Raw genomic sequence first — 19,231 nt, 5'->3', positions numbered from 1 at the left:
CACCCCTGGAGTCAGTCTTACTCGAGTTACTGATCTGTGACACCAGACAATGCTGGGAGGGTTTCAAAGACATGTCAGAGGGGCTGGGATGCTGGCATTATCGTGATTGTCCCAGGGTATCCTTTATCCTTCATGGACTGTTCTAAGCTTCCCAGAAGCAAAGTCCTTCTTTCCAGGGCCGGGCTGCCCTTTCGTTTGTTTTACTTAAGCATGAACAATACCAGAGTCTCCAGTAAAATTCCACTACTGCATTACATTGCAGTGCATCATATGAACCAATATATATATATTAACACAGTTAATGCACTTTCATGCTATAAAGACTGAGGTAGCAACGAGGGAAGGGGATCTGGGGACCCTTTGGGGGTCGGTTCGCGCAGGGGGCAGGAGAAGGGTCTCCGTTTCGGGCTGGTACTATCCAAACCCGGAAGGTTTTGCGACAGGGCAGGTGCCTCTGCAGCCTCGCCGCCCGCTCCTCCTCCCTCGGGAGTCTGGCCCCCTCCTGCGGCCGGGCCCGGGGCTGCGCGGGGGGCGGCGGGCGGTTCCTCCCCCGGGTGGGCTCCGGCAGCCCCGGGGGGCTCTCCGCCCGCTTTGCGGGGAGGGATAACCGGGCGACCAGCCCCCCCAGCCACTGCACCGGCCCCTCTGGCCCCGCGGCTCTTCCTCCTCCTCCTCCAGCCGGCTCCTTGGTCGCCGCCGGCTCCGTGCGGTCCGTCCCCCGGAGCCCGCCAGAGACGGAGCGAGAGGGGCCGCCCCCGGCCCGCCCCCGCGCTCGGCCCTACATAGGCGGTGGCGCCCGGCCTGCCCCGCTCGGTTCCGCCATGGCCTCGACACTCCGGCTCTGCGCCGCTGTGGCCCTGGCGCTGCTGCCCGCCGCCGCGCAGGACGTAGCGGGAGGTAAGCGCGGCCCCGGCCCCGGCCCCGGCTCGGCGCTGGCGGGGTCCCGGCTCGGCTCCGCCGGTCCAGCGGGGTGGGTGCCCGCCCCGGCACCGTGACGCCCCCGGAGCTTCCTCCCTGTCGGGACTGGGTGCTCTGAACCCCGCGGTCCCGGCCCTGCAGGGTGCTTCCCCCTGGGCCATAGGGGATGGGGATGAGGATGAGGATAGAGGCCTGGCAGCGAGTGCTCCTCGCAGAGCACCCAAAAATCATGGCTTTGCAGTTACTTTGGACTGCACTTTTGCACGACGTCTGGTGTGTGAAGCAGCCTGGTACAGGCTGTTGCCCTATGGGCTGTGCTCCAGATGTGCACTGTGCACGGGGTGGCCGCTGGCCAGGCCCCTGTGGCCACTCAGGATAGGGATGGGCAGTGGGAGCTGGGAGTGCAGGTCCCATCCTTGCTGGGAGCTTTGTAGTGTGTGATCCTGTGCAGCATGGGGCACTGGTGTGTCCCTCTGAGGTCTGGAAGATGGGGTGCTGGAAGAGAGGCTTTGCTTGCTGCTTTTCTAGCTGCCACCGCAATGTAACTGTGCGTTTAGTGATGCTAATGGCTTGGCCAGGTCTCACACAGGAGTTGGGTACCTGTCCTGGGCAGGGGGCACTTGCTGTGCAGCCAGGCCCCCACCGATGGCCCTGTGGAGGAGATCCTCCTTCAGGACAGGGGAGACTGGCTAGGGGAGCCTCAGGCTGAGAGCTTCAGACCAGGAAGAAGATGGGTGCTGTCAGATCTGGGTGAGGAGCAGTGGGTGGCCATCTGCCTTTCCTTAGTGGGTGGAGGATGTAGCATAGCCCTGTAGGTGCTGTGCCAGGTAGAGGAGAAGCTCTAGCAAAGGGTGGGGGCAGCCCCCTTCAGGGGTGTCCCAAGAAGTCTGCCCACTCTTCTGAGTGAGGAACTGTTCTCCATGTGATGACCAGCCCTCTTGATGGTTGCATGGTGGCTCCGGTTGGGAGGAGAGTGAGGACCAGCATGTGTTTTGCTGTCTTCCTCCTGCCCCAAGCCATTCACTTCTCTTGTAGACAAGTGGCAAAAGCATTATCCAGGAGGCTTCTAGCACAACAAGACCTGCTCTCCCACCTCTGTCCCCAAGGACTGCAGTGCTTCCTGTGCCATCCTGTGTGAGTGGGCTGGTCCCCTGATATCAGGTGTTTGGACAAAATCCCAACCCTGAAAGGCTCCAAGGTCCTGGAAACAGCCCATTCCCATACAGCTGTAAGAGGGTGGCTTTGACTTAACAGCTTAGAGGATGAATGACAGCTGGGGGTGCCAGGAGAGGGAACACCTCCGGGGAAAGCAGAGCATCAGTAGGAAGCCCGGTTAAAACCACAGGCTTTTGCCCACCGATGACCTCCTGTGGTACGAGAGGGCTGTTTTGTGGCTCCTTCTCAGCAAACAGTCTTGGGGCAGCACAGGTGCTGTGATGCTTTTCTGGCCTCAGTTGGAGAAACAGGGAAGATGCAGCTTCCTAGAGTGTTTAAAATCTGCAATCTCAGCCTCTCCAGGCAGTGTGTAAATACCCTTATCGGAGCTATGTTAATAAATTGCCCAGTTGTTTGGAGGGCTGCACAGAGCATGTGACTGTTGACAGTGGGTCACAGCTGAGGGTTCCTGCCAGCTGGAGAGAGAAAATGCAGCTTTGCTGCTTGTGAGTGTGGAAAACAAGCACCTCTGGGACTGATTTTTTTTCCTGATTAAGGTGCTGTGAAGTAGTGTTCCTCTTCCACCAGTTACTGAGTAGTCAGGCAAGTTGGTTTGTGTGGTTTTTTTTTAACCACAGTCAAACAGGCTGATGCTTAGACTCTTTAGGCAGTGGTCAGGTTTAAATGGCTGATCCTCAAGGGCTGGCAAACCACCCTTCCTGAGGATCTGGGGGAGCATACCAGTGAATGGCAGGTGAGTATCCTGTAAGAAGACTTTCCCAAAGAGCTAGTGCTGCCAAGAGCTACAGGCCAACCCAGGAAGGTGGCTGGACTGGGCCACCTTGTCCTGTGTTCAGACCTGATCTGTTCCACCTGCCCAGATGACCTGCATCCCCTGGGGATGCTGTCATCCATGGTGGCACTGGTGCCAAGAGCCACCTATGTCTTCCTCTGCCAAATAGGGGTGGAAACAGGTTCTGAACATGCGTGCAGATTTTGGCTGCAGTGCTGTTCCTGACACCTGGAGTGTTTCCTGCTGAAGGAGGGTTTGGTTGAATTGGCTGGGGCAGGGTACAGCCCTCGTGCAGTGGGAGGGTACAGGTTCCTGCGGGAACCGTAGCTGCATGTCCCCCCCCTGTGCTCCTCTGCTTTTGCTTTTCCTGGTAGTAACTTCCTTGTCTGGGGCTTGTTAGCTTGCGCTGCTCCATCATCCAGTGATATGGGACTGCACTGCCTGCCCAGTGCTTGTCCTTGTCCTCACAGGGTCCCTCTGGACTGACCCCAGCTGTGTCCCTCAGCTGCCCACAGCAGACGCTCGGGCTTTTAGGGAAATAAGACCCAGGGTTCTTACTCACAGCTCAGGGCTTTGGGTCAGTGCAGGCAAGGCAGATTACTTCCATTTGCATTTGGGCCTCCCACTGAGACACTGAGTGTGTTTTGAAGCTGGCAGCTCTTGCAGCAGTGTTAAGCTGCATTACCCCTGGTCCAACAGGAGTGACTGCCCCCTGGAGCAGGCAAAGCAGTGGGCAGGAGCAGGCTCTGAGGAGCCCGGAGTTTTAAACCACTGAGAAGTTCTTCAAAGTACTGAGCTGTCTTTTTTCCTTCCTGTAGATTGTCACCAGTATACGAACAGGAGCTGTGAGGAATGTCTGAAAAATGTTACTGTAAGTAGCAGCAGTAAAACTCCCAACCTCTTGCATTGCCTGAAAATGTAGCGTGGGCTTTGAGGGGCTGTTACAGAGTAGTTCCTCCTGGAAGGGGGGGCTGCTCCCCTGCTCTGTCCTGAACACGCTGCAAATGCCACCCACCCATGATGGTGAGAGGGCAAACACCCCTCGGTGCTCTGGGAAGAGGTTGCTACAAACTGCTTGGGTTTTGCTGTATGCTTTTTGAGTTGAGTAATGGAGCTCCTCGTCACAGATGTGAGACACTGTTAGGGGGATGCTCACAGTGAAAGAGCTGAGAGGGCTGGACTGGCTAGTCAAGTTGCCCCTTCACCAGCCTGTGGCTGCTGTGGCACTGGGTGGATGCAGGATGCATACCTGGGTCCTGCCAACCTCTGCTGCATTATGTCTGATGTCAGCAAACTTGAGCCAGATCTCACAGCTGACTTAGACAGAACCAGTTTGACCAAACCCAGCCAAGTGCTGGTGTTGGGGGTTGGAGACACCAGGAGAGGAGGCTGCAAAGCTGCTGCAGGTATTCTGGCTGGGAAAGACTAGTAAGGGTACATACAAACCTCTCCTGCTCATCAGCTTTGTCTTGAGTGGCTTTTCTCAAAGGCTTTCTTCTCGTGCCAAAAATGCTGCACAGAATAAACAGGAAGGATTTGGTGATTACTACCATCATGGAAGCAAGGAGAAGGGTTCTCAGCATCTTTACTTGCTCTAGAAATCTGTACTCCCCTTGCCTGCCTCTCCTGGTGCAGGCAAGCCTGATGCAGCCTGTGCTGACCAAACACAACTGTTACTCCTGAACATCCTGTTGCTGCCAGGTGGTACCTGGTCTTTGGGAGCAGGCAGTGGTGGCCCTGTTGCTGCAGCTGCCAAAGCAAGAGCATGGCTAACTGGCAGTACTGCCATGTACCAGTAACACCGTGCTGCCTGATTCCTGTGTCCCAGTGCCTGTGGTGTGTCAGCAGTGGGAGGTGCATGGAGTACCCCGTCCAAAGAGTCCTTCCCCCAGCCGACCTCTGTGAGCTCCGCTCTGCACGCTGGGGAGTCTGCTGGGGTAAGTGGATCATGCTTAAGCAATGACTGCATTTAGTGCTTGCTGCTAAATGGCACTGACTTCCGCTTGTGCTAGTGGTAATGGGAGGTTTCCCTTGCCTCCCTTTCTCACTGCTGGTGTAGCAATGACATGAAGTCAATCAGGGTTCTCCAAACTTCCTGAAGTGTGGGTGAGAAAGCAGAGTGTGAGCAGTCCCTGCCTTCTGGCAAGAAGGACCTGCGGGGCTTTAGCTACTCTAAAACATTCCTCGTGCTTTGGTGTGATGGAGGCTTCCACATGTGGCCAGCACCTAGGAAGAAGAGTTGAAGGTGCTCTGCAGGCAGTTGCCCATGCAAACCTTCCCGGTGCTCAAAGTGTGCACACCAGTGTCTGACTCTTCAGCAGCTTGTTCCTCTGCACCCCATGCATCATTCCTTGCATGGCTTCTGGCTCTTCACCTTGAGTGGTATGGCTGTTGTCCTAGGCAAGCTCTTAAAATTCACGGGGGCTCTTGGAACCAGAAGTGAGATGACTTCTCTGGAGGCCTGTGTGGGCTTCTAGTGTGAGTGTGCCGCAGTCCTGCTAAGCTCTTACCCACCTGAGAAAATACTCTCTTCCAAAACTAGCCCTGCATAAGCTGTGCTGCAGCTGGCTGCCTGCAGCCAGGTCACCTCCAGGAGCTTTTTCTGGCTGACAACTGACTGTTGGCTGCATTTCCTCCTTGGTGCTCTGTTTCCCCGTGGGTTTCTAGAGAAATTAGTGTCTTGTTTAGACCAAGCTTGGTGCATGCTCATGCTCAGACAGGACTCAGCTTTTGGGGGCTGGGGCAGCTAGGAAGCAAGGTGGGGCTTGATTTCTCTCACCTGTCCCCTTGATGGGGAACTTGGAGTTGAATTGTGGTCGCCTGACATATATTGTACTTGAGGCTGGGCTCTCTTCTATCCACAAGAGTTAAAACTGCTCCCATTCCTTGTGGAGGAAGAATCTCCTCTGTGAGCACTACAGTATCCTTTTCTGAAACTTGTGTAAGACCTTGAAATACTAGTTTGTTTGTGAGTAGCTTCATAAAAGGTTTCATTATAGAAGAATGCATTCCTTAGCTTGTAAAACTCGATTTAGAGGAGATTAGTCCTGTGGAACATTAGCTCTTAAATGAGTCTGCATTTTTGGTGTGTGTGACTTGAGCCTTTATCATCAGGCGGAGGAGTGCCTGGTGCTCCGCCACAGACCTCTCTCTGTAGGAAGGGGTGATCTGAACCTCAGGCTTGCCCTGAAAGCCAAGGTTTCAGAAGCACCAAAACAGACATGTGCTGTGGAGAAACTCCCTTTTGAGCTGAAGAGCCTGTTTGGGTTTGTCTCACCCCCACTGGACTGACTGCTGATCCTTGGCTTTTGGGCTGTCCCCTACATGACTTCATGGGTCTGTCACAGTGCAGCCAGCAAAAGCGTCACGTTCCTTCGAGGCAAGACAGTGCTGTGGACAGTCAGGTCTCAAATACCATCTTTCTCAAAGCCTTACTGGGAACACAGACCTGCAGACCTCCTTGCTGCTGGGTGACTGCTGAAGAGGCTGTGCAAACCCACCTGTGGGGACAAACACAAGTGTCCACAAGCTGGTGACTTGCTCACTTCTGGTCTTACTGGTGACCTGCTAGACCATGGCAGCTGTCTGCGGTTGGTATCTGGAACCATATTCCTTGCATGGTGCTTGCCACAGTAGCCTGGGTAGGGACACAGTATGATTTGAGAGTCAGCTGGCACAGTTGGCAGCAATGAAGCTCTCCACCAGGAGCAGGAGCTGAAGGCTTTGAAAGCAACTTCAGTAGTGGAGTCAGCTCAGCCTGGAGCACACCAGTAAGCCTGCTACTGCTGAGTCCCTGCAGTGAGAGGACAGGCAAGCATCTTCTGAAATGCCGTGAAATGCACCACATGTGGTGCTCAGGCTTTCCACTAGGCTCATGGTCTGAGTTGCATGGAGAAGAGGGGATCAGAAGTGCTCTGATTAGGCTCAGGTGCACTAGGATTTCTGTAACTTGGCTGCTGTGTGTGAAGTGGCTCCTAAACAAATATTTCCACAGGCCCAAGTTTCTGAACAGTCTGAATCATACTTGGAAGAAACCCCTCTGCAAAGGATTTCAGGCAATGTCTAGAAATGTCTGTTTTGGCTCGTGTCTCCACTGCTATTACTGCAGGAGCAGAGTAGGACGACTGCCTCCCTGGGGCTAGGGCTCAAGGCTGCTGCTTCACCACTCATCCCAGTGGGTTTTGTGCTGTGCATGGGCAAGCAGATCCTTCAAACCTTGGGGAGACATGGTGGTGGGATGCATGAAGCGGCCCTCTGCCTTCAGCTGCTTCAGCAGCACTGCTGGCCCCAAGCTGATAAATCCCAATGGATCTTGTCTTGCTTTGTCTCTTGCCCAAGGACTCCAGACACCTATAAGTGCCTCCAGTCCACTGTCATCTCATCTTGGATGACTTTGAGGCTGGATCCTGTGGGCAGTAACTCCAGTGCCTGCTGTGGCCTCTCTGTTGGAGGTTCTTCCTCAGCACTGAAGCCTCCATTTTTTTTTTTTCCCTTGATGGGTTATTGTTCACCTGGACTAGTGATTAAGACAGCTTTGCTCCTGTTTCTGCCAGAGGAGTTTGACCTGAATGCATTTGTTCTTGCCTTTCTTCATAGCCAGTAACTGTGAGCTATAGTCAGCAGCTACATATACCCTATTGGTGTGTATGTGCTGGTGCCAACACTTGGTATACCTATAGGTAGCAATGTCCATCATGCTTTTCCAGGCTGTTATGCATGTCTCCAAGCCCGGTGACTGAAACTGCTGGTGACAGTAGTTGTATGCTTGTAAATATTGTAACTCCAGGCAGCTATGTATTTGTGTGCTAAATGTGTTTTGTCAAATCCTTTAGTGAACTTTGAAGCCCTGATCATTGCGATGTCTGTGGTGGGAGGAACGATCCTTATCATGTTGGGGGTCTGCTGCTGCTGTTGTAAGAAAAAGAGCAAAAAGCAAGTATCAGAGGTGTTCCCTGTTTTCTCAGAGTAGCTCAGATGCAACCATGTGCTGTTGCAGAACTGAGTGCCAAGTGCTGCTAATGGGCTCTTCTGTCTGTCAGGCCAGACAAGGATGATGAGAGAGCGGCCAGGGAGCGGGAGAAGAGGCGGGTGCGGCAGGAGGAGAGGTGAGGTTGCCCTGCAGCCCCTGCTCCCCTGTGAGCAAGCCACACTGCCTCAGGCTGCAGAATTATTTGGATCCTGTCCGTACCATCAACTGTGATGCCAGGAGGCATGTGGGGCTCAACACATGCAGCCAGTGGCTGCTTCAATCTCAGCACAAACATAAACCTCATGAGCAACATCTTTCTGGGGTGACTCGTGGATGCAGCATCACAACAGTGTTATGTATCTGAATCCCTGAGGGCTGCTGACATGTGCAGCCTCTGGTGGTCCTCAGTGTCTCCAGGAGGTGGGGAGGCAGGCGGCAGGGGGGTGAGCAAACCTGGCAGCCTGGAACTACCTGGATTGGGAAGAAGCAGGGAGCTATAGCTCCTCTTGCTTGGTTTTGTATCACCAGTCACTGACTCGTGGTTTTTCTGTTTGCTTCTTGCAGGAGAGCAGAGATGAAATCACGGCATGATGAAATCCGAAGAAAATATGGTACAGTGCTGATGCGAGTGATTCAAACTAAGCTTTAGATTGAGCAGCCTCATTAACTGTGTTCCTTGCTATGGTTACAGCTGCAGAGGAGTCCTGGCCAGCAGGGAATACACAGTCTCTTCTTGCCCCATCTCAATGAATTGCTCTCTTGCCCTCTGGGAGCAAGAGTAGAGATGCTTGGGTCGTGGTGTGTGACCCCACACAAGTGCTGCCCCTCTTGGGTAGGGAAGAGGGAGTGTTTAATGCTCCCTGGGACCTGTGTCCTCTGAACTCACCATGTGGGAGAAGCTGTTGGGGCTTGACTGGAGGGGAGATGCGGAAGCTTGTAGACACAGCACCAGCCGTAATGCTGCTGCCCTTCAGGCAGGCATGGCCCTCCAGCAGCCCTGTGGTCACCGAGTGGCCAACAGCCTGGGGTGAGGGGCCAGGCAGTAGCCTGGGTGCCCACAGCTGCAGGAGCACAGAGCATGGTCCACCAACCACAGAGCTGGTCCTCTGTGCTGCCAGCAGTTCCTGTCAAGGTGGCTCAGACCCCTAGGTTCTGGGAGTGCACAGCCTCCCTCCTGGGGCTGGACTGTCCTTCAGGTGAATCACATGGCCCTAGGGCAGGTGGGGACCTGCCTGAAGGGGACAGCAGCCTGGAAAGAAGAGGGGAGCAGCCAGTTGCTCAGAGCTAGTGGAGGGGTCTCTCCTGCCTGGCTGTCAGGGCTGCCAGGGGCTCTCCTAGGGTGGCTGTGGAGCAGGGAGCTGTTGGGCTCATGCACACTGAGCAGTGGTCTCTGGCTTTGGGGGGGGCTGTAGGGAAAGCTGGAGACCTTTCCTCTGCCTGCAGCTGCTGACTGCTGCAGGTCCAGGTTGAGCAGGACATCTGGGGATCTCTGGCTGGGCTGGCTCCTCTGGGGGAGGAAGAGCAGGCAAAGCTGTGCCTGAAGAAGCACTTGGTGGGGGAAGCACCTCATGGAAGTGGAAGAGCTGTGCTCTGGGACTGTCTTGCCATGCCAGGGCTCTGTCTTGCTGCAGCCTGACTGCAGAGTTTGCAATCTTGTCCTTTCTGGCTGTTCCTCCTCAAAAGTGTAGGGCTGGGGCTGGGAAAGCAGCTAACAGAGTGGCACAAGGGCTTGTCACTGGCCCAGAAGTCAGCGCTGTATCCTTGCTCTTCTGTCTCTCAGTCTGTTGGATGTAGGAGCAGAGAGCAGGTCTAAGAATGGCTTGAATTTAATTTGGGGCTCTCTGCTTCAGAATCCAGTCCAACAGAAGGAGCATGTAGAAGGGGTGCTCTGGAAGATCAGTCATGCTGTTTTACCTGGACTTTATATGGAGTGCCTGGGAGAGGAGTTTGTCATCAGGTCAAGCTTCTTAATGGATCTCTTCCTGTGCAGAGGAGGAGAGTGAAATAGTGATGACTACATGCACAGCTTGAGTAAGAGCAGGTCTTTCAGAAGGACTGCAGGACAGGAGGCTGGATGAAGCACAAATGACAGAGTTGTAGCCAAGAACTAGGCTTCTTGCTGGCTGTGGTTGCTGCTGTCTGATTGAATATCTCTTCTCTTCTAGGCCTGTTCAAGGAAGAGAACCCTTATGCAAAATTTGAGAATTAGCACCTTTGCACCTGCCCACCCTGGTGAACAGTGCCTTCCTGCAGAGCTGTGGGACTCCATACTTCCCCTGCTATGAGGAGACCACTGTGGTGCCACCTCCCACTTCAGCTGCCACAAAAGATGAGCCAAATGCTTGGGGGACACTATTGTCCCCACTCCAGATGCTCAGTTTGCTCCAGAGCTTTGCTCTTGCTCTGCTGGTACAGAAAAAATGTGGTGGCAATACCAGAGAACAGGTTTCTTCTCACTCACCCCTGGGGTGGTAATGGAGTCCAAAGCAATGCAAATAACACTCCTTGTCCCTGGCCAAGGGCAAAAGCAACCTTATGCATCTTTCTTGCTCCTGCCTCACCAAATACCCTTCACACACAGAGCCAGGCTCTTCTGTCCACCCCTTTTTTTTTCTTTTTTTCTTTTAGTATAGGCAAAAGCCAGCAAGAGTTTCTCGACTTGTTGGTCAGCAGGAGGCCTTGGCTGTTACTCCAGATGCCTGTACTTGTTCCAGCACATTAGTGTTCCTTCCAAAAAGCACAAGTTTCTGGTATCTTGGGCCTCGAGGAGGAAGGTCCCATGTGCATGTTCTCACTTGCAACTAATCTGGGGACATGCCTCAATTCTCCTACCTCTCTGTGCCTTTCTAGAAAGGTGGTCTCCTGGGCTTGATGGCAATGACTGATAGCAATACTGTAGAATTCAGATGCCTTTACATTATGTTGACTATATATTAAACTGATTTGATTACTGTCCTAGTCTAAAAGAGTTTAATTCTGCTTCCACACCAGGTGTGGGCTGGCAGCAATGGCTGGAGCTGTCACTGTTGTATGGCCCTGGCTCAGTCAGGCCCTGATGGGGTAGCTGAGGGAGGCAGAAGCAAGACTGCCTTGAACTCTTGCTGGGCTTGAAAGGAGGAGTCTGTTCAGGGAGATGTTCAGTTGTTAGGAAAAGCTGGGTGGTGGGAGTAATGCTGCTGTCTAAGAACGGAGCTGGGTCTTTTGGCAAGAGCTTGGCCTGTGTCCCCTAGCACCCCTGAGAGCCCTTGTCTAAGTGGGGTGGCCTGGGTGCTCCTGGCAGCGTTGGGCACAGACTAAACCCTATGCTGTGCTACCTGCATAAAGGACCCAGGGGTGGGGAAAGGAGGATGGGAGCTGACTGCTCTTACATGGTCCTATACTTGACCAAAATTGGCTTTGCAGTATGAAGGAGTCTTGCATTCAAGCAATATATCTACCCTAAGAAAAGCTGATTATTGCTTTCTGCCAGGTGGGGTGACTTGCTCTGGACTGCAGATAGTAGTATTTCTGTGGGCTTGCATAAAATACTCCATTTGCATTGGCAGGCTCATGGACACAAACTGCTTGAGCTGAACTTCTGAAGCTAAACCAGCTGTGAAACCTTGCTGCTCTTGCCTGAGCTCTGCTGGCTGCCAGAACCTGGCTGGCTTTTGCCAGGATGGTCAGAGATGCAAGACTTGCAGGTGATTTAATCTAGGCCGTCTCTGGCTGCTGCCAGAAGATACTCAGCTTCAGGTGGTAGGAATGAGGTGAATGACTCTGCCAATGCTGTCTGTAACCTGGGCTCCTGTTAGTGTGAATTAGGCTGCAGTGCTGGGAGGAGGGCTGAAACAGTAGGGTTGAGTTGCTAAGCTCTCATGGGTGCTCTCCTATCTTCTGTCCTAGTCTGTTGGAGAGGCAGGGCAGGGGCTGCATCCTGGTGCTGCTGGTCAAGAGCTATGGGAGGTGGTAACAGCATCTTACCTGGCTGTGTATGGCTGGGAGATGATGCTTTAAAGAAATCCCCAATGCCCTGCATTTGGTTTGGAGCTTCTGGCACAAACTGCCCTGTGCACATGGAAACAGTGTGGAGCCCTGTAAGGAGAAGTGAAAATGTTGCTAAAGATCCTAGTTGTGCCCTGTGCTTTACACGGTATGCTGGCCTGGAGGAACTGTGGTCCCCCTGCCAACCAAAGATACAGGGGAGCCTGTGGGAACTTTGTTTAAGAACAGGCAATGTATGGGAGCAGCTTGGTGCTAAACCACAAAGCTGTTAGAGCTGCCTTTACTCCTCCTGGGCTGTGATGGGCTCCAGGTCCCATCCTGCCCTGGGGATGGGGACCAGTATAATCCCTTTGGGCTACCTGAGTACTTCCACTGGCCCTGTTCTCATCAGGGATGGGTGACCCCTGCAAGCAGGTTCCCCTGGCTGGGACCCCCACTCATTACAGGCTCTGTCCTCCTCTGCTGAACCAGGGCAGCAGAGGGATATGCTCCACCTGGGGAAGCAGGTCCCTGCCTGGATGGAGCATAACTGTGCCCTAGGGACAAGCAGAGGACATGCCGTGCTGCCAGGGCAGCACTGGTTATCGCTGGGCAGAAGTGCTGCTTGCATCCTGGGCTCCAGCATTCCCGGCCCGGGGGCTGCCTTCCATAGCCTGTGATGGAGTTTCTGCTAATTTTTGTAATTACTCCTGTGAAGGTTGCTGTGTGCAGGTATCGTGTGGCTGATGTGCTGCAAAGGCGGATCCCTTTGGCTTGGCTGGCCTGTGGCGGGGAGGTGAAGCTGGGTCCTTAGGTAGCTGAAATGTCTGCCGAGGTCTGGGAAGAAACATGTCTGCACTGTAACCAAGAGCTGAGCCTGGCATCTAAAAAGACCCTTCATGAGGATTAATTAGTCCTTTGTGAGGCTGCCACGGTGGGAAGGGAGCAGATGGTGATGGGGACAGCATAGCTGAGGGGTGAGACAGTGTGTCTCACTGCCCGCGGGGTGCATGGCCGAGGACAACAGGCATTCAGAGGATGCACAACAGAACTTGGAAAGATGGGGTTAATGGAGAGCTTGGCTTTGAGCCACAGGACAGTCAAACGTATAGGGTGCTGTGATTGTGGGACAGCCCTGCACAAAAAGGCTGGACAAAGCCGGTGCTGGGCTGGTTCCCAGGGCAGGGCACAGCTGCTCTGCTGTGTAATAGGAAAGGTGGGACAAACAGCCAGCGCACTTAGGGAGATGAAATCCCTGCATACAGACTGAGCTGTGAGCACGGGTCTCCTGTGTGCAGGTGGAGGATGACCATGCTGGGGTGGCCCGCCGCGGCCGCTTCCATCCTTACGTGGGGCCGTCGCGGCAGCAGGGCCCTGGAGGTCCCCGGCGCCGCAGATCGTCTGCTGAGCATGGGGAGCGCAGCCCCCCCGTGCCCCGCCAGCATGTCTGGAGCCGGTCCTGGCAGCAGGACGGCGACGGGGGCAGCCGGCTCCGCTACCCGCCGGAGACCAGGGAAGATCCATCGTGGCTGCGGAGGGTCCAGGAGGAAGAGCCGGGCTCAGGGGACCACGCGCGCCGCCTCCCCTGGCTCCGCTTCTGAGCGGGGCCAGGGCCCCCCGGGGTGCCTCTGAAATAAAAACACCGGGGATGCTGAGAGGGGCCACGCCTCGTTTCTTCCATGCCCGTTTGCTTGTCCCTGCGGGGATGCAGCCCCGGAAGGGAGAGGGAGAGGGAGAATCCCCTGGGACTCTTCCAAGCAGATCCCTGAAGGGGCCAGTGTCTGCTGTCCTGAAGGCCAAGGCGAGGAAAGAGGCTGAGACGGAGGTTTGGGGGAGACTCTCCTCTCCTCTCCTGGTCCCGCACACCCCCCTGCTGCAGAGGGCTGCCATCCCGCGGGGAGGCTCTGCGGGCTGGGGGAGGCAGCCCTGGCACAGCCGCCTGCCGAAGGGCAGCTGCCTGCGCTGCCCGCGGGAGAAGTGGCCCCAGCCAGCACGCGCCTCGTATTTAGGGAGTCTCTTCTTCAGGGAAACCCGGAGTCCTTCCCCACTGCCCTCCAGCAGGGTCTCCTCTCTCCAGCAGAGCTAACCTCGTGCCCTCCCGGCTGCTCAGCACCAGGCTCTCGGCACCAGGTCGGGCTGGACAGGGCCGTGCCAGGAGGGGCCGTGCTCCTGGACAGGCCCGGAACGGAGCCTCAGGCCGGGCTGTGCTTTGGGGCTGGAAGGCTTCTGGGCCTCCCCCGGCGTACGCCCGGTCCCCTGGCCGGCAGCACGGCAGAAGCAGCTGCTCTGCCTCCGGCCTCCCGTCCCACGCGCCACCCTAAGCGCGGCGGCGGAGCGCCCGGGCGGGCGGCGAACAGCGACCCCATGCGGCTCGGCGGGGACCCAGCTGCACTTGCCTCCGCCCCCTTTCCCCCGCCCCCTTTCCCCCGCCCCCTTTCCCCCGCCCCCTTTCCCCCGCCCCCTTTCCCCCGCCCCCTTTCCCCCGCCCCCTTTCCCCCGCCCCCTTTCCCCCGCCCCTCCGCCCGCGGCGGTTCCGGTTCCCCGTGACGCACTTTCCAGAGCCGCCTGGGGAGGTGCGCGCGGTCGCCTCCCCCGCCCCCGGCCGCTACGGGCCGCCCCTCACGTGACCGGGTCGGGGCGACCAATGGGGGCGCGGGGCGGCTGGCGCGGCGGCAGGGCGGGGGCGGGGCCGAGGCGCGCGCTCTCGCGGGCAGCAGGCGGCGGCGGGAGCCAAAGCGGGAGCCGAGCGCGCGGGCCGCTCCCTTAGCGCGCGCGCGCGCCGTCCCCTTCCCTCCCCTCCCACCCCCCCGTCCCGTCCCCGGCGCCATGTCGGAGGAGAAGCCCAAGGTGAGGCGCGGCGGGGCCCGGGGCTGGGGGGAGAGGCCTCTCCGCCGGGCCCTGGGGCCGGGCTGCTGGTGGGGCCCCGCCCCACCCGGCGGCGTGCGGCGGCCAAGATGGCGGGGTGGGCCGGGCCGGGCCGAGGCGGGAGGAGGAGGCGGTGGCGGCCCTGGCCCCCGCCGCCCCGGGGGAGGCCGCCCGGCCTCCGCAGGCCGCAGCGGGTGGCGTTCGGCCCGAGCATGACCTCTGCCTCGCCTCGAGGATGGCGGTGGTGCCGGGGCTGCTGCCTGCGGGGCCGGGAGCTCGCCCGGGGGCGCGGTGGGGCTCACCCGGAGCACACCTCGCCTGGCCGGGCTCTGAACCCGCTTCTTCCTTCCTTTTTTCATCCAGGAAGGCGTGAAAACGGAGAACGACCACATCAACCTGAAAGTGGCGGGGCAGGACGGCTCCGTGGTGCAGTTCAAAATCAAGCGGCACACCCCGCTGAGCAAGCTAATGAAGGCGTACTGCGAGCGGCAGGTAGGCACGGCTCCGCGAGGCTGCTCCTGGCTCGCTGCTTTCCGTGGGCAAGAGTCCTCAGGATGGTGGGAACTTTGCTGTTTTTCTGTCTGGAACATTAAAAATACCAGTGTGTCAGAGTGAGTATACCCAGGTGCATAGGAGAGCGAGGACTCGGGATGCTGTCAACTCTAAGTGTTAGAGCTTTTCTCTTCTGTTAATCATAACTGCCTATTCCTCATCCAGTGCTCCTAGAGCTCTGAAAATGTCCCATGGCAGCGTTACCAAAATTTCTCGAGTTCTGATCCTGGCTCTGAGACCAATTCACTCTTGATTTTTAGTCTCATAACCCTCAGTTCTCTCATCTCTAAAAACTTTGTCGACTTTATACAGAGTGTGTTTTCTGTTTGGAAGATGGCACAAAACAAATTCTCCTATGCCATGACTTTTGTTGTGGGTTTCTTTGCTCTTCCCTTCACATGTGTCTCCTGTTGCCCGCTGTGCAGTTTGGACTGCTGTATTCTGCAGGTGGCAGCTGGCTGCTCTGTGTTGGGAGGCCATTCCTTGGTGGCACCCTGAGATAAACAGGAGGGGGATTTACCCCCATAGCCCAGTTCCTGAACCTGTAGCCCTCAGTGTCTGTGCTTCTACACTGTGTTAGGTGTAGGAGCAGAGGGTGGGGATGCGGATGGCTTTCTGAAGCGGAGTCAGATTTTGTTTGCCAGCATTTCCACTTGTCCATTGCTTGCAGGATCCTTTCTTTGCTTACTGAACCTTACGCTCTGCCCTGTCCCGTGCCTGATGTAGCATAATGCCTCTCAGGTTGGGAACGAGAACTGAATACGTGGAATCTTCAGAGAGGTGCAGGGAGTTTTTGCATTTGTGTGGCTCTGTGACTGGTTCATGTGACTGGCAGTGTGAATTATGTGGGGATTTGAAAGGATTTTAGAGGGCAAAGCAAAGATCTCTATCCCCAAGGCAGGGAGTAAAGACTGCCTTGTGTGATTAAACACTGTCAAAACAGGATTTAGTCATGAATTCAACTCGGGTTTTAAGGGCAACGTTAACTTACTAATGTTAGACCCTAGCATTTTTCTAATAAACCTTGCAAGGGAACATCTGTGTCAAGTCCTGCAAGTTGTTTTTTCCTCAGTCTTCTTCATGGTTCCTTTTTTCATCAGAAGATAAAGAACTAGAATGGGGAGCAGGCACCTGGCATGAGTGAAAACTTGTCTTAAGTATGGGTAGTCGGTGCTGATAACTAGTTACACCAAAAAGTAGTTTTTTCAGATTTTTTAAAAATGTTTTCCTTTGAGTCAACTTAATCTACTGTTACTTCTCTGACTGTGTGAGAAACAATTGCCTCTCCTTCCTGATGTGTCCTCTGAGGCTTTATAGAGTGGTGTATTGATTGATTGAGTGGTGTATTGATTAAGTTACCTTTGTAAATTAACTTTTGATATTTGTGCCTTGCAGAGCAGGATCAGAACCTGGATCAGAACCAGGTGCCAAACGCACACCTGTGGTTCCATATAGAGTCCTTGCTGCGACAGCAGCACAGCAGGATGTCGCTCAAACAGCTCTGCTTCCTCAATTTATGTAGCAAGATAGATGTACTGCTTCCTGTCTGGTTAAATCTTTTGAGTCTTAATTTTGTTAATATTTGTTCTGACAGTAAATCCATAAATGTTTTGTTTGGATTCAGAAACAAAAGCGTGGTTTATCATATTAATTACTTAAAACTTGCAGGGCTTGTCGATGAGGCAGATTAGATTCAGATTTGATGGACAACCAATTAATGAAACAGACACACCTGCACAGGTATGAAAAATACTTTTACTGCACATTGCTATACAAATATTTTGATGTCTGCATGTAGATCAAAGAGGTTTGAAATCAAAATGATTCTGAAATAGTTGCTGTAAGTTTAGCATGTTCCAAATAATTTGTCTAGGGGGAGATTTCCCCCCCCCCCTTGAATGTTTTCACTGTTGGAGGTGAAGAGAGATGCGGAAGAGCATCGGTGCTGAACAAGGTGGTACTGGAGTGCTAGTGTGGAAAGGACCCCTGGCAAGTGCTGGCATTTTTGGCTCTGTCCTACTTCTGCGTCAACCTGTTCAGAGGCAGCACTGAAGCTACAGGCTGTAGCTGCCGTCGGCAGTGGCAATGCTGAGAACATGGGGAGTTTCTTGGGCTGGCAAGGGCTGAGGCAAGGAACAGAGGAGACATTTGGCTGGGTGGTTTGTTATGGAAGACACTAAGCTGCTGAGTTTGGTCTGACAGACAAGCATGCCTCTGAAACCCATTTTGGTGTTGGTGATACTCCGATCGGAGAGACAATGGAGTGCCTACTCTGGAGTGACTGATGGAAAGTGTTTCATGCATTAATTAATTAAAATTACATCTTAAGTGCTCTATCAGTGGTACTGGTTAGGCATAGAGACCTAAGTGCTTTTGTAACCATGTGTATTTCAAGTCTTGTATTTTCTGTATTACTCTAACAGCTGGAGATGGAAGATGAAGACACTATCGATGTGTTCCAACAGCAGACAGGTGGAGTGTGTTAAGACATGCCGTCGTTTTGAGAAAGAGGAGTTTAAGGATCCTCATCACACCTCACTCTCTCATCTGTCCTTGGATTTGCTATTAAATAGTAAACAAATGAACATGTCAATCACATGGGATTCTTCTAAACTTTAGAGGACATTTACCAAAATTGCTTGTTGTCTTTGACGTACTGCGTGTGCGAGTCAAAACAGTATCTGCAGGGATTAATCTATATCTTAAATTGGGCCAATTTGATTTAAGTTCAGATTAAGTAATATGCGTTGTCTCTCTGCTGTTACTTTTTTTTTTTTTTTTCCTTTAAACTTGTGGCCTAAATATTCATCCATGTGTTAGGACATGGAGTGTTAATTCCTGGCTCTTGTTGGTCTTGCCCCTCTGTTTAATTCTAATCATGTAAATAATTCGGTATATTTTCATGCCAATTGTGAGTGTAAAAGTTTCCTTTTAAGATATGCCTAAGAGAAGGAAAAGAGATGCTGATTTTAAATTTTTAGTGCGTGTTGCAAACACAGTTACTTCAGAAGTGTTAAGCCTATGACACAAGGCTGGTACATGCAGATACAATGCTTAGTATAGAGTTGGAGTTTAAAATATTGCAGATTTACATGTGCTTTGTCATATTATGATAAAGTCATCTGAAATTTACTTTTTTAATGCAGAAATGAGATTTGTCTTGAATTATTGTCAGAAACTGAGTTAGCAGAGCAGCTGGTCCAAAAACTAACGCTCATGATAGAGCAGCAGTATTTTTTGTTGTGCAAGCTTATGAAAAGTGAAACCCTTCACTGCAACTTCAGCCGTTTGCTGAGTGACGGGCAGAACCTGTCACCTTTTCCTGCGTCCTTTAGTACATCTCTATTTCTCAGTGGGTACTAGAAGTGTGCAGCCTCAGGTTTCTTTTTAATACTTGTTTTTGATAGATAAACTTGATAAATGGGGGGGGGGGGAAAGCGCCTTTTAATGTCACCAAGCTGTATGCGCAGAAGAGCTGTCAAGAACCTGGTGAGCAAGGAAAGAGATGTATGTGTGTTCAAAAAAAATATAATAAGCTGCTTTACTGCCTCCCAAAACTTACGAATTTTAAATGCATTTGTGTGATGAGTTTGAGCCCCACATGAAGTGTGGAGTCTGTTCCAGATTAATTTTTACAAAGGCCATCCTGTTGTCCCTCGATAGGTTGTTTGCTGCTGCTCCATGAGATCGTTACCTGCCTTTTATGTTTACCTGACCCATTTGGCCATGTTAGATCGCCTCCCGCTTGCTGGAAATCTTGCTGGAAAGGCCCTTGTTTTCTTTTTCATTTTCTTGTATGTGGGCTGGGACAGGATGTCCCATAGGTCTCATTGTTTATTCACTGATTTGTACATTTATTTGTTGTCCTTTACTATTGTATACAGTAAATATAGTTTGGTACTCTGTCTTGTGTCTTACACTTAATACGGCCATGCTCCCCTTGCCTTGCTGTTTCCCTTCCTGGTGGGGAGGTGTATGTGCCAACGGTGCTTGAGATGTCCACCTTGGAGACTCTA

At 53.6% G+C, this 19,231-nt stretch overlaps 2 protein-coding genes across 2 annotated transcripts; both read left to right on the top strand.

Moving 5' to 3' along the window:
- Positions 1–338: 338 nt before the first annotated feature.
- Positions 339–10,788, top strand: PTTG1IP (PTTG1 interacting protein). The gene is made up of 7 exons (XM_075507754.1): positions 339–897; positions 3,685–3,737; positions 4,695–4,803; positions 7,699–7,798; positions 7,906–7,971; positions 8,400–8,446; positions 10,001–10,788. The coding sequence occupies exons 1-7, from the start codon at positions 822–824 to the stop codon at positions 10,042–10,044; spliced, it is 495 nt and encodes a 164-aa protein (XP_075363869.1). The 5' UTR covers positions 339–821; the 3' UTR covers positions 10,045–10,788.
- A 3,682-nt stretch (positions 10,789–14,470) lies between these two features.
- On the top strand, positions 14,471–19,120 carry SUMO3 (small ubiquitin like modifier 3). The gene is made up of 4 exons (XM_075507753.1): positions 14,471–14,645; positions 15,027–15,155; positions 16,884–16,955; positions 17,639–19,120. The coding sequence occupies exons 1-4, from the start codon at positions 14,625–14,627 to the stop codon at positions 17,699–17,701; spliced, it is 285 nt and encodes a 94-aa protein (XP_075363868.1). The 5' UTR covers positions 14,471–14,624; the 3' UTR covers positions 17,702–19,120.
- The last annotated feature ends 111 nt before the right edge of the window (positions 19,121–19,231 follow it).

This window comes from Mycteria americana, chromosome 7 (genome assembly GCF_035582795.1).
Source record: "Mycteria americana isolate JAX WOST 10 ecotype Jacksonville Zoo and Gardens chromosome 7, USCA_MyAme_1.0, whole genome shotgun sequence".
In the NCBI taxonomy this organism is placed as follows: Eukaryota; Metazoa; Chordata; class Aves; order Ciconiiformes; family Ciconiidae; genus Mycteria; species Mycteria americana.
This window is presented reverse-complemented; position numbering and strand designations above follow the sequence as displayed.